At 47.7% G+C, this 14,951-nt stretch overlaps 1 protein-coding gene across 1 annotated transcript in view; it reads left to right on the forward strand.

Annotated features, from left to right (window-relative positions):
- The window catches only part of DRC11 (dynein regulatory complex subunit 11), a gene marked incomplete at both ends in the record, with an annotated part of 160,145 nt that extends 157,769 nt beyond the window's left edge, over positions 1–2,376 (forward strand). The window contains one exon of the mRNA XM_082657936.1: positions 2,248–2,376. Within this exon, the coding sequence (XP_082514062.1) occupies positions 2,248–2,376 (129 nt within the window). The remainder of the gene's footprint in view (positions 1–2,247) is intronic.
- Positions 2,377–14,951: the final 12,575 nt, after the last annotated feature.

A 14,951-nucleotide genomic window follows, 5' to 3' on the forward strand; every position in this document is an offset into this window, starting at 1 on the left:
CAAAAGACAAGGGGACAGATTCTCCCCTGGAACTCCAGAAAGGAACACAGCCTGCAGACACCTTGATTTTAGCCCCATGAGACCCATTTTGGACTTCTGATCTACAGAACTATGAGATAATGTGTTTTTTTAAGCCATGTGGTAATTTGCTGCAGCAGCCAAAACAAAACAAACAAACAAACAAAAACCACAAGAGGCAAAATGACTTGTTCCAGGTCACACAGCTTAAAAGGAGTAGAGCTAAAATTCAAATCTCACTCCAAAGCCAATTTTATTGACCATATTCCATACTGTGCCTCAGTAAATTAGGAGTCCATCACCTTAAGTACTTGGCCACCTCACCTTACGTTGAAAGGTGAGTCAATGCTCAAAGAAGAATGAGAAAATCCCCAAGTGCCAGAAACAAAGATAAATCTCAAACACAGGGACAAACAGATGCCTGGCAGGTAGCATAGAGAGAAATAAATGATAGAAAGCAAAGATTAGGAGTTGTAGCAGATAAAATGACAAATCTGCTGCTTCTATGACTGGATCTTTGATATCCCAATATCACCAAGGAGCATTAGCTTCTATACACCCTATAAGTCCTGGTTCTAGATGTGGGTTTAGAGAACCACGTGGAAGCAAGTGCAGTACTGCTAGGGAGGTAGGTATAATGAGAGAGAGAGAGAGACCAAAACAAATCTGAAAATCAAAATTCCAAAACATTTTAGGAAATCTAGTGTTACATACAATCTTAAACAAAAATGATTAAAAGACAATAGTTTAAACAAAAACATTTAGATTAATATGATTAAGATGTTCAAGAAAATAAATGAAGGCATAACTTCCATTAGAGATACACACAAAGTTTTGAAACAAAGACAGGCAGAAATGGAATAAAAACAGATAATTATGAAAAAAATCACAAAAAGAAAGCTTTGAAATGAAAAATAAGGTAACTAACATAAAAAGCCAAAAAATAAAAGAGGTGTGAACTCTTTTCACAACCCTTTCACAGCTCCCCCCAGAAGGCAACATAGAAAAATAAAAACATAAAACCTATCAACTGCAAGTAAGAACCTTTGAAGACACTGACACCCAACTAATGGCAGTTCTAGCAGAAGAGAAGAAATGTCAGAGCAACAATTATTTGAAGAAATGCTTGCTGAGAATTTTCCTTAATTAAAGACGTGACTTCTTAGGTTAAAAACAAACTCCACATGACCAGCAGAACACATGAAACAAATCTACACCTACATGCATTATTGTGAACCTAAGAACAAGGCAACAAGCCAGTCTTAAGACACCAGATTACCTGCAAAGAAGCAACTGGGAGATCAGACATCTCCTTGGCAAAAATAGACACCAGAAGAAAGTGAGAGTATATCTGCAAAGTGCTGAGGAAAAATAACCGTCTACCTAAAATTTGTATCCAGCTAAACTAACATCCAAGAGATCAGAAAAAATAAATGTACTTTAAGACACACAAAGACTGAGATAGTGTCCTACTCACACACTTCAGACTGCAGTTTGGAAATATCAAATAAAATTGAAGATGCTCATGACCTACAACCAGGAGTTCTATTTCTGTGTATATGCCCCAGGGAAGTTTTCTCATTTGTGTATAAGGAGATATAAAAGCTGTGGATTTCAACATGGTTCATAATAACAAAATATTGGAAATGACCTATATGTCCGTTAATGGGAGAATTGAGAAGTAAGTTGTAGCATAGTCATTTAATGAAATAATATAACCACAGAGCTTGTAAACCAAAGTGTTTCTCAGATTTCAAATAAATGTGGAAGTTGAGAAAAGTGTCATCACAGGGCCAGCTGCAATCATTAAGTGCTTTGGGGTATTTTGGCTCCAGTATTTCTGCCATGTTTTTAACAGTATCCCTCAGTCCAGCTGCTGGTGGCCTTGTCTGAACCATAGGGAGCCATTCACGTTACCAAGAAAACCCACACCTTCAGGATAGAGCAAGCTTCCCAGGAAGTCAGGTGACTTAGCTGGGAAGGGTCGTTGGTTAGATCTGGCCAGTGATCCTCCTTAACCGTTAACTCCTTGAGATAGAAGTTTCAAATTGTGTAGAAATACAGGTTGGTAAACCCACGTAGAAAGAATTTGTATTGAGCATACATTAAATGCCCAACGTTTAACGGCTGCTTGCCCCTTTCCGTTCAGTGAGCTTTTCTTTATTTTTAAGGGCATACTAGTGAATTCACATCATTTTGATATTTTCCTGAACGTCTGTTCGATTTCAGGACTGGTACGCCAAGACCCCTATGAGTAAAAAGCGAGCCTTGGCATTAACAGGAGATAGCAAAGAAAACGAAAAGGACAAAGGAAAAGAGAAGGAGAAGAAAGGGATAAAGGAGAAAAAGAAAAAATAATGCCTCTCTGAGGAGCCAGAGATGGAGGTGGGCCCGACTCTCCAGGGGGGAGACTGACCATTGCCTGTGTGAAGTCCCACACTGATGCCCGACGTCCACCAGCCCTGCCCTCGCTCAGTTAGATCTTCGTAGGCTGACCACCAAGTTAGTTGTGCATAACAAGTGTTTCTAGAGCTTGTAATTATTTCTTAATCTATATTAAAGTTTGTATATAAGCAAAACTCACTCTTCACACACTCCACAATCTATCCCAGTTGGACACTTCATCTCGTCGGTACTAGTTGCTAAATTTAAATTTTGATACTTAGAAAATACCCTAATCTGACAACTAGTAAATTCAGTCAGTCATTGGTGCTACTAGCTTTTTATTAATAATCTTGCACATATCTTAATAAATTAATTCTTTGCTCTATTCATGTATTCTATATAAGGGAATAGAAACTTTTTCTTGGACTGACTCAGTAATTTGGTTGCTGGAGCTAAAAAAGATCTTTTAAATTAACGCTTTCAATCTTCTGACTTTGAAGATGGGGAAACTAAGGCCCAGGGCCACACAGCTAATATTTGGAACATTGGGACTATGTCATTGCCTCTTAGTTCCCGGGTTCCTGCTCTTGGGAAACACTGGAGCAGCGGCAGGCCAATGGCTAGATGAAAACTACGACCCCAAATGGGGTAAAAATAGGAGAAGAGAAACTCTAAATAAAGAAGTAAGAAATTCTAAGAAAGAAAAAGATTAAAGAATAGAAAGGTGAGGGTCAAAAGATAAATTTCAATTTTGTAAGAATCTGAAAGGTTACTTGGCGGCATATTGTAAGTAACCCGCTTCTAAATTGTGGTGAGAACACAATCAAAGGAAGGAGACAAATTGAGGTGCGATAAATTCACTGGAATTTAATTCAAATTAACTACTGCGCAGTTTTTGGTTACACCACAGAAAGTTCTACAATCTCCTAGTCCATAGACCAAGCTAGATCTCTAGGCTTTCCTGGGATTTTCAGCGGGTTAGACCTTTTTTTTTTTTTTTTTTTTTTTTTTGCGGTACGTAGGCCTCTCACTGTTGTGGCCTCTCCCGTTGCAGAGCACAGGCTCCGGACGCGCAGGCTCCGGACGCGCAGGCTCAGCGGCCATGGCTCACGGGCCCAGCCACTCCGCGGCATGTGGGATCTTCCCGGACCAGGGCACAAACCCGTGTCCCCTGCATCGGCAGGCGGACTCTCAACCACTGTGCCACCAGGGAAGCCCAGCGGGTTAGATCTTTAATGCCCAAAACTACCAGTGGTTCCCAGCTGTCTTCTGGCCACCAGCACATACCCCTCAGCCTGTGTCTGTACAGGACATAAACACAAATTAGGACAGAAAGAGACAGCCCCAGGCTCCCGAGTTCTGCATGTGCTCTGTACAGACTGGAAAGCCATCCCTCAGAGTCTGTCTTCTTGAACAAACTCCACCTTCCCGGTGCCCCGCCGTAGATTTGCCTTCTCATACCAAAGGAACCCCAATTTCTGCAGACGGTCTGCCTGCCCTCCCCTTACCCACCCCAGACTGTGTCTGGCCAAGGCTCAAAGTGGCCTGAGGGGTGGGCGGACTCCCCATCCTAAGCTCAGAGAGCAGTGAAATGTTCGTCTCTCCAGGGTGGCCCACGGAGACCCCTTCTTTCACATGTCATGGGAGCAGACTCTTGGTTTTGACCCAAGATGAGAGCTCCAGGGCTCTAGGGTTTGGTGTTCATTGCAAAATAATAGGATCTGGATTGTAAAGCAATGAAAATCATGACTGTAAAGGAACAAGCGTTATGAAAATGTTAATGGTGGACAAGACCTTTTAACTTGGTCTGACTGTGATAAACAAGCACACTTTTCAGAACTCATACAAACCTGCGTAGGTAGAGCTTACTCAACAATCACTAATTAATTTATAAAAAATGAGACAGGGCTTCCCTGGTGGCGCAGTGGTTGAGAATCTGCCTGTCAATGCAGGGGACACGGGTTCGAGCCCTGGTCTGGGAAGATCCCACATGCCACGGAGCAACTAGGCCCGTGAGCCACAACTACTAAGCCTGCGCGTCTGGAGCTTGTGCTCCGCAACAAGAGAGGCCGCGACGGTGAGAGGCCCGCGCACCGCGATGAGGAGTGGCCCCCGCTCTCCGAAACTGGAGAAAGCCCTCACACAGAAACGAAGACCCAACACAGCCAAAAATAAATAAATAAAATTTAAAAAAAAAAAAAAAAAAAAAAAAAAAAAAAAAAAAAAAAATGAGACAGACCCACAAACATAGAAAACAAACGTATGGTTACCAAAGGGGGAGGTGGGAGGATGTTAGGAGTTTGGGATTAACAGATACACACTGCTGTAGCTGTGGCACAGGGAACTGACTGAATTCAGTATCTTGTAATAACCCGTAATGGACAAGAATCTGAAAAAGAGTATATATATATCTCCGAATCACTTCACTGTTCACCTGAAACTAACACAGCATTGTAAATCAAGTATACGTCAATAGAAAATTTAAAAATTTAAATGGCCACATGTGGCTAGAGTGCCTAGCATACTGAACAGTGCAGCTCTGGAGTAATTTTGAGTCTTAAAAATTGGCAAAGATCGTCTAAATATCGTCCCTATGGGCTCACTCTCTCATAGCACATTCACACTGAGACGTGATCTCCACGGGCCCCTCTGTTTTCTCCCAAACTGTGACTCCCTGCCCTTTCCAGTGCTAGGTTTTCACTCTGTTCCACGTGGCTCCCATCAGCCAGCCCCACCTGGTTACCAAGAACCACTATGTCCTCCCACCCCAGCCGGCTTTGCCCAGCTCACAGGTGCCCTCAACTCTGCACAGAGTGGGCCCCCTTGTAGGTCACTGCAGACTGCACAAGAGCCTGACAAGCTATAGCCCAGCGCTTGGCGGTATTTGTACCATGGCGTCCTGCTCTGTGTGTGTGCCAGGGGATGGGTAGATTCCTGCACGTGTACTCACAAAAATATATTTCACTTTTTTTATACAAGTGGTAACATAGCATATATATTGTTCCACCCCCTTGCTCTTTTCACTTAATTATATACCTTGGGTATTGGTTCATATCAGCACACACAGATTGGCCTCATTTTATATTAGCTACGTAATACCCACTTGGTGGATATAGCATAATTCATCTGACCAGTCCACTCTTGGTCAGACATTTAGATTGTGTCCACCCTTTGCTATCCCATCAGTGCTACAATGAATACCTTTATACATTCTTCTGTGTGGACGTGTACAGGAGAAAGATCTGTAGGATAAATTCCTAAAAAACAAGTTATGGCAACGGAATGCTATGCAGTCATTAAAAAGGATGAAATAATGCCATTTACAGCAACATGGACTACTAACTACAGATTATCATACTAAGTGAAGTAAGTCAGAAAGACAAATATCACATGTTATCACTTACATGTGGAATCTAAAATATGACACAAATGAACTTATCTATGAAACAGAAACAGACCCACAGACATAGAGAACAGACTTGTGGTTGCCAAGGGGGAGGGGGGGAGAGGTATGGGGTGGGAGGCTGGGGTTAGCAGATGCAAACTATTATATATAGGATGGATAGACAACAAGGTCCTATTGTATAGCACAGGGAACTATACTCAATATCCTGTGATAAATCACTTTGCTGTACAGCAAAAATTAACACAACATTGTAAATCAACTATACTTCAATAAAAATAGAGGAAGTTATTGGGTCAGATTGGCCATGCACTTTTATTTTTTAGTTTTTTTAAGATTATAATGCTGTTGGGACAAGTTCCTTTACTTATTTTTTTTAATATTTATTTATTTGGTTGTGCTGGGTCTTAGTTGTGCCAGCCGGGCTCTTCAGTTGCTGCTCATGGGCTCCTGAGTTGTGGCATGTGAACTCTTAGTTGCGGCATGCATGTGTGATCTAGTTCCCTGACCAGGGATGGAACCTGAGCCCCCTGCATTGGGAGCACGGAGTCTTATCCACTGCGCCACCAGGGAAGTCCCTAGCTGTGCATTTTTAATTTGGGTCACCCTTGCCAGGACACCAGGCGCTCACCCACCCATCCTGCAGGAGGATGCTCATGACGTCATCATCCACTGGGCAGCTCATCAGACTACGAGCCTGTCATCAATCCATGTCTAAAATCCAAGGTCCCCCTGGGAAAGCGATGCAGCCATGTGCTACAACTCCCATTCTTATCTGACGCAGAGACAGGAGACGTGACAGCCCTGATGGGAGGAAAGCAAATAAGAGAGTGTGTGGGGTGGAAGGGCAGAGGGACTGGGGGAAAGAAAGGGGAACAGACCCTTCCTGGGAGTTCTGCTGGGGCCTGAGCTGTTCCAGGGTCATTATGTGACAATTAGCTCCTCTGGAGTGTGTTCTGAAATGAAGGGGACAGTAATTAATGTCATTAACCCTCATTAAGGAGCATCTATGGAATGCAATCTGATTAAAGTGGAATTAAAGCTCTCGGTGGCTCTGCCCTCTGCCTGCCCTGAGGAACCAGCAGGTTCCAGGTCCAGAACCACGGCATTCCTTCGAAGATGTTCTTGAGACCATCCGGGCTTAAACAAACACCTCCATCCAGAACTAGCAAGTTTAAGACCCCTAACGCTGAGGAAGCTACTTTTTTTTTTTTTTTTGTGGTACGTGGGCCTCTCACTGTTGTGGCCTCTCCCGTTGCAGAGCACAGGCTCCGGACGCGCAGGCTCAGCGGCCATGGCTCACGGGCCCAGCCGCTCCGCGGCACGTGGGATCTTCCCGGACCGGGGCACGAACCCGCGTCCCCTGCATCGGCAGGCGGACTCTCAGCCACTGCGCCACCAGGGAAGCCCTGAGGAAGCTACTTTTGAGGCTCTTCCTAACCCTCCATTCATGTGTGATATGAAGACAGTGGTCGGTGTCACAGGGCTGTTTCAAAGAGCGACATGATTTTCAGCCACTAAAGACATTGTGGGACCCAAACAACTGAGAGAAGTGGCTTCTGATGTCCTCGCAGGTCTGAAGATTTTAATTTAAGAGAGGCATGGATGATGCTAACGAAAGCAGAGGAACCACGAAAGACCAGTGGGCTTGAAACCAAGCTGGCAGCTACCTCAACAGTGAGGTTTGGAAAATCAAAGGGAGCTTGACCCAAAATACGTGTCTCCAAGCACCTGTGATCCCCACCAGTAGACTCACTCATTCGCCAATGCATGGTCCCCTTAACCACCCCGGGTCACTAGAAGTCACGGCTGCAGCATCGCAGCGGTGTGGGGTTCACTCTCCAAGTCTTTTATTGAGCGCCTTCTACGTGCCAGACACCGAGATGCCCAGGGGAGCTGCTTTGCAGTCTAGTGGGGGAAGGGACATCCATGAAACGGCTGTGCAATGAATGTGTGTGTCCAGATCTGCACAAGGGGTGTAAGTACTGGGCACCCGACCTTGTCTAAGGGATCTGGCTTACGGCCGCCTGGCCTCATCCCTGCAGGAACGTTTTCCGGATGGAGAAGCTGAGACTCCATGAGCACCTGGCAGGTCTGATTCCTTTCCTCCTCAAACCGTCCACACTTAGTGCCCATATAACTACCTAAGACGGTGTATTTCGGGCCCCCAGCACATGGGATGTACTCAGTACGGGTTTATTGCCTCATACACATTCTGCAATGCACTTTTCATATGGGGCTTTGGGAGGCAAACGGGAGCCCAGGAGTCGGCCTCCAGGAGTTTTGGCCTCTACCCCCGACTCCCCTACCCCACGCACTGGACTGTAGTGGGATGACTCTCTCTTCACCCCAGCTCACCCAGTTCCTCCACGTGGCAGACAGACACAGTACCTTGCTCTTCCATTTGGCCTAGGGATTAAGCATCTTAGCAATTTGGTCTCTGCAGTCAATTCTAGTGGTTTAGAGCAAAGGCCTTGCCTGGCCCAAGCCCAGGCAGGCAGTTGGTCTCCACCCTGCGGGGCTGCTGGGAATAGTGGCCCCAGCTATGACCCGTGCACCCAGCACAGCGGCCGACACCAAGTGAGGTCTCCGTGAGCACCGCTCGCTGTTCCATGACCACAGATCTTGCGCTACAGGGGAGATGACAACACAGCGCTGCAATGAAGGTGGGGTGAGGGAGGGGAGGAGGGACACGCCTGCATCCCCAGGGCCAGGGTGCACAGTCCTGTGGGAAGCCCGGAGGCTCTCTGCCGGGTCCCCCCTCACCCTCCATCCCCAACCATTTCACTTGGCTCTGTTTCCCTTGTTGAGGGCCAGTTTGGGGGTCTGGTAGACCTCCGTCACCCCTCTGGGATACCCCTGCTCCCTCTCTAGAGCCCTTGGGTGGCCTCACTCCGACCCGTCCTCAGGCCTCTCCCCACCTGTCTGGAGGGAGGTCAGCCAGTGTCTGGGAGGAGGGCCGTGGCTTCTTGGAAAGCACCATAGGCTGAGCTGGGCTGGGTCCAAATACACAAATGAGCTGGGTGACCTCGGGCCAGCCCAGCCACACATACACACACACACACCACATATTCACACTGCACACAGAAACACACATGCCCCACACACACACATGCCCACACACATAAACACACCAAGAGACATATAAACACACATGCACAGATACGCACATAAACAGCCCACACTTATAAACACATACACATGCACGTGTTCACATGCATACACGCATGTACACAATGCTATACACGCGTGTTAACATGCATTCACATGCGTACATGCATGTACACGTGTGCTATATGCACATCCCCCTCCCGCAGCCCCCATTTCCTCAGCAGGGCTGATGGCAGATGCCCGTGACCCTCGCATCCCTGAGCCTCAGGCCTCCCCCCAGGGGAGGAGTGGGCACTGGGGAGCAGCAAATTGGGGAGATGTCCCCACCGGTGCTACTGGGCTCGGAGCTCTGTGTTTACCGTCTACACTGAGCGAGTGTTTCGTGAAAACATCCGCTTCCTGCTCCTCGAGGGAGGGAGTCGCGGAGACCCCAGCTGCGGCAGGAAAGGCTGACGTGGACGCCCACGGCTCCCGGCTGCACGTGGAGCAGGTAGGGCAGGAGGGTGGCCCAGGAGAGCCTGCAAGTGCATCCACGGCAAACCGAAAGCAGACTCCCTACTCCCCAGGTGGGGTCAGAGAGGTCAGCAGTCCTCCCAGCGTCACAAAGCGCTGCTCGCCGACACCACCAGACCACACACTCAACTCGGAGGAGGGAAGCTGAACGCAGGGTGATGTGGGGCCCATCCTGGGGGCCCCCAGGGAGCCATGTTTGTTTCCTCGTCTATAAAAGACCTGGGGTGAACCCCATAAGGATCCTTCTAGCTCTGAGTTCCTATTGCCCGTAGGACAGAAGCATTCCAGAGATGAGGGATCTGTAAGCTTAATCCACGACAGTCATCAGGGTCATTTGTGATAAGAGGACCGTGACCAGGTTCACCCCGCCTCCTAAACAATTGGGATCCAGACACATTCTTGAGAAAGCACCCCAAATATCACAGGGCAGAGTCCTCTACCTGCAGCTGAATGTTCAACACCACACAGCAAATGGAGCAAAGCGCCGAGGGTTTTATCCCGAGAGAAGCAGACCCCGTGCTGATGAAGAAAGTAAACAGCTAGAGGTCAGAGCCGGCGTGCTCTCGCTCCGCACGTGATCCTCCGAGCATCCTGGCTTATTTTATGTCCCAGAGCGACAGCTTTAGGGCTGGGGCCCTATCTGGTCAGAGGTGGCCCTCATCTTGGAGAGCAGGGGCAACTTTCATCCTTGACCGTTGGCGTCTGACGATGTCTTACTCAGGCTGCGTCAGCACCGCTCAGGTGGCCCCGTGGGGTGTTCGGCTGCTTCTGCATCCTCCAGACACCAGCCGAGCATCTTGCTGGCCCCGCTTCGGGGTCAACTCCATCTCCAACAGTAGTGCCCACCCTGCCCCTCTGTCCTCCTGCCTTGTTTCATGTTGTGTTGACCACGATTTATTTACCACCACCCGACATGGTAGACATCCGTCTGTTTTCCATCCTCCCCCAAGCTGCACTAGAACATACAGTCCACCAGAGGAGCAAAGTGAGAGGCTGGATGAATCCAGGGAGAAGTCCTCCCTCACCTTCAAGTGGACTCGGAACGGCCGAGAAGCTTCTATTGTGCGAAGCCCCTGAGAGCTTATCGGGGTGGAGGAGAGCAGAGAGGACCAGTGGAAAGGTTTTAGGGGCCAGGCCTGCAACAGTGTACACATCAGGTCTATTTCCTTGGTCACTATGCAATCACACGGCCACGCTCAAGAGCAGGAGAGGGGGAGAAATATAGGAAAGCTGTATGCCCAGCCTCTACCACAAATGGAAACATGATAAATTACCTCCAGTTTTTAAATTGTGGACTCAAGTGTATGAATTCAAGAACGTTTGCTACTTCCAAGCAAAAACACTAAAGATAAATGAGTATTCCCTTCTGGACAATCCCATTAATTGCTCTCTGACTACCTGAAATTTCATTTAGAGAGTCGTTCTTTTGAAAGAAAACTTTCCAATAGTCTTTTATCAAAATGTGAATATCCATAAGAGGGAATGTGCATTTGTGTTTTTATTGAGTTATGACACAAGTAGGACAAAGGCACAGTCCAGGATATGAAGGAGAGGTGTTGTCAACCCCTTAGAAGCCCACTTGCATAGATGTACGTTGACAGATGAATGGATAAAGATGTGGTATTATATACAATGCAATATTACTCAGTTACAAAAAGAAGGAAATAGGGCTTCCCTGGTGGCGCAGTGGTTAAGAATCCACCTGCCAATGCAGGAGACACGGGTTCGAGCCCCAGTCCAGGAAGATCCCACGTGCCGCGGAGCAACTAAGCCCGTGCCCCACAACTACTGAGCCTGTGTCCTAGAGCCTTCAAGCCACAGCTACTGAAGCCCGCGCACTTAAAGCCCGTGCTCTGCAACAACGGAAGCCACTGCAATGAGAAGCCCGTGCACAGCAACGAAGACCCAACGCAGCCATAAATAAATAAATAAATTTTTTTAAAAAAAGAAGGAAATAATGCCATTTGCAGCAACATGGATGGACCTAGAGATTGTCATACTAAGTGAAGTAAGCCAGACAGAGAAAGACAAATACCATATGATACCGCTTACATGTGGAATCGTAAAAAAAAAAAAAAAAAAGACAGATGAACTTCTTTACAAAACAGAAAGAGTCTCAGACATAGGAAACAAACGTATGGTCACCAAAGGGGAAAGGGGTGGAGAGGGATAAATTAGGAGTTTGGGATTAACATATACACACAACTGTATATAAAATAGATAAACAGCAAGGACCTGCTGTATAGCACAGGGAATTCTACTCGATGTTTTGTAATAACCTATAAGGGAAAAGAATCTGAAAAAGAATATATATAAAAATAACTCAATTATATATATATATATATGTATATAAATGACTGAATCACTGTACTGTACACCTGAAACTAACATGACACTGCAGATCAACTACGCTTCAATAAAAATAGATCAATAAATATTTTAAACAAAGAAGCCCACTTGTAGCTCTTCTGCACTGGGTGTGGTGCACACGGGCCACGTCCAATGCCATCCACCCAGTGAGATGTGGTGCTTTCCCCACCAGCCAGGCTCCCATGTTTATGGGACTCAGCAGTGGGGAGGTCTCACTGGGTGGTACCCTAGCTGGGCTGGGCCTGAACAGAAGCTGATGCCACCCAGAAACCTCAGTCTCCCCGTGGCACACGCGGGGCTGCCATGCTCGGAGCCCAGACTTACACCCAGTCCTGGGGGCTCCCACAGCTCACTGAACACAGCACGTTACCCCCCGTGACCATCGTGCTTGACTCAAACAGCCAGAGCAGGGATGACATCCTCCCTCCTGAAAGATCATTTTACTCCAAGCGGAAACTCTGATTCTGCCTCAGCAAATTTCCCAATTTGCGAGAATTCTACAACTGACAGATGAGCTGATGGGGAACGTTACCTTTATATAAAACAGTGAGCCACAGACTTCAAAGGGTTCTCGAAGGTAAATTTAATTACATCCTCCCCAACAAGACATCCAAAATACCCTCGCTTAGCTTTTGTGCGTGTACTTATACCAAGCACAATGCCCACGTCCTGTGACATTAGTATTTCTCTTAACATCATTGAAAATAGGAGTCCTTTGGAACTGGTTGGAGCAAATTATAATGCCCCTAGCCAGGGCCTTTTGTTACACAGCTCTTCAAAGGGGGTGCCTGCCTGGCCCTCTGAAAGCTGTCGGACCACTGGAGTTCGTTTGAGAACCCTCTACCCCAAGTTGGTCTTGCAAATTATTTCTGCCCTATGCAGAGAGTCTTTTTACTTTCCTCATGGCATCAAGTGACTTTGAATCTTGCATAATACGTACTCACACATACACGAGGAAGGGATTATTGTGTTGCCAGGATTAAATCACGCTTATGATAATGAGCTGATAAGATCTGGAGTGACAGAGGTTTTGTGTTTGTCCCTGGAGCACGGTGGTGCTGTGTCCAGTGAGGGAAGAGCTGCAGGGCTGTCTAGGCTCAGTCCGCACCTACAGACTGGCCTGCGCCATCCTTCAAATGCTCCAGATCTGGATTGGGGCTACATTTGACCTTGGTGAAACCCATTCCTGCCTTCTCTCCTGGTCCTGGGAAGGGGAAGAATGATAGGTCAGCTAACACCAAGATGACAACCTGACCACACCAGATTCTACTGATGCTCGTAAGCTTGGTTTCCAAGGCTGGGCACCAAGGGGCTCTCCAGCCCAGATCCTCAGCTCTGTGAGGAAGGTGAGCCCAGCCTCTCTCCCACCAATATGGAATCAAACTGGGACAGTCACCCATGCATGGATGGCAGCAGGGAGCTCACTGCCCCTGCAGAGACTGGCATCACTTCTCCAGTGGCCAAGGACATCCAATGCTCTCTGTGCAAAGCCAGCACAGACTAGCCAGTCAGTTGACTCAAGGCCTTTGTCCTTGACGAGAATGGAAACTTCTCCTGTTCCTCAAGGAGCACGTTGAGAGTTTGATGAAGAGCTGGACCCGTCAGGCACTTGCCCAGGGTTCCAGTTGAAAGGGACACCAGAACAACCCTGGGACCACAGTGCCCTCAAGTGGATATTCGCAAGCACCGCTCTTGGTCAGTTCCAGGTTGGGAGCGTGCTCTGTGACATCGGGAATCTTATTCTAAATGTAAAGATGGCGATAAGTCATTTTATGAATAAGTACCTTTGTTTACTCATAGAATATAAGCTATTCTACCATCTCCAGTAAGTAAATGTACAAATATTTAAAGAATGCCCATTTTTTGTCTGCTTGGGGGGTCTCCACACCTCCGCTTGTCCCTGACATCTCACCCATTCTGCATATGCTCACAGGCAATGTCCATCACAGGGTTGTCCCTTCCTTGGGACCATGGAACATTTGGGGGATGGACAAGTACATGTCGAAAAGGGAAGAAAGAGTGACCATGCGTGAGAAGAGACACTTAGTGAACAGGCAATTCCTTTAGTCCTATTCTGTACAAGGCACAGGCATCTATCAACCTTGTGATGCAGGTGGTTCTCAAGTGTGAGCTGACTGAGCACTGCATGGACTTGGACTCGAGGTGGATCCTGGCCACCGGGGGAAACTTGGAGCACAGAGTTGCTGTGGCCTCAGCTGACTGTGCCTGGTCCTGTGGTCCCAGCCAAGCCCTCGCCTGTCTGATAGGAAACAGTACAAGTAAGATTCTGGAGTCCTCCTTGTGTGTTTCACCTGGTCATCAGTCACTAACTTCTACTGGATCCTTATCACTGGCTAGGATCTGCCGGGGAAGCCCATGACTTTGCCTTAAAAGATGGATCCTGAAGGGCTTCCCTGGTGGCGCAGTGGTTGAGAGTCCACCTGCCGATGCAGGGGATACGGGTTCGTGCCCCAGTCCGGGAGGATCCCACATGCCGCGGAGCGGCTGGGCCCATGAGCCATGGCTGCTGAGCCTGCGCATCCGGAGCCTGTGCTCCGCAACAGGAGAGGCCACAACAGTGAGAGGCCGGTGTACCACAAAAAAAAAAAAAAGATGTATCCTGAAGACTGCTGCCGGCCGTCCACCCTGAAGCTGAATAGCATATTCTTAATCTCAGCAGTATTAGCATCAGCTGACCACAGCTGACCATCTGGGCCATAACAGTCATGCCACAACAAATGTCATCTCACACAGAGCTTTGCTCAGTGCCTCATCTATTTCTGCTTGATAGATTCTCAAAAGTGGCCCAGCTCGGTCAAAGTTTCATCTACACAAAAAGCAGAAAGTAGAGGGGAGTGAAAATCATAGACTACAGGGCCATGGCCTCCTGCCAGCCCTCCAGGGGTGAGGTCCCAGCCGGGGTCATGGAAACCCCCAGCAGAGGATGCCTGTCAACCATTTCTGTCATCATAGAAACTGGCCAAAGGCAGATGTGAGTAAGGTTGGGAGAGCCAGCCCTCATCGGACACATTCCCAGAATCATTTGCATCTGTAGATGCCTTCAGAGGGGCCCCAGTGCTGCCATGGTTCCACCCTCTCTGGGGTCACTTGCCAACGGGAAAGCAAGCAGGCCATGACACCTGTGCTGCCG

Source organism: Grampus griseus, assembly GCF_964374135.1.
Source record: "Grampus griseus genome assembly, chromosome: 7".
Classification (NCBI taxonomy): Eukaryota; Metazoa; Chordata; class Mammalia; order Artiodactyla; family Delphinidae; genus Grampus; species Grampus griseus.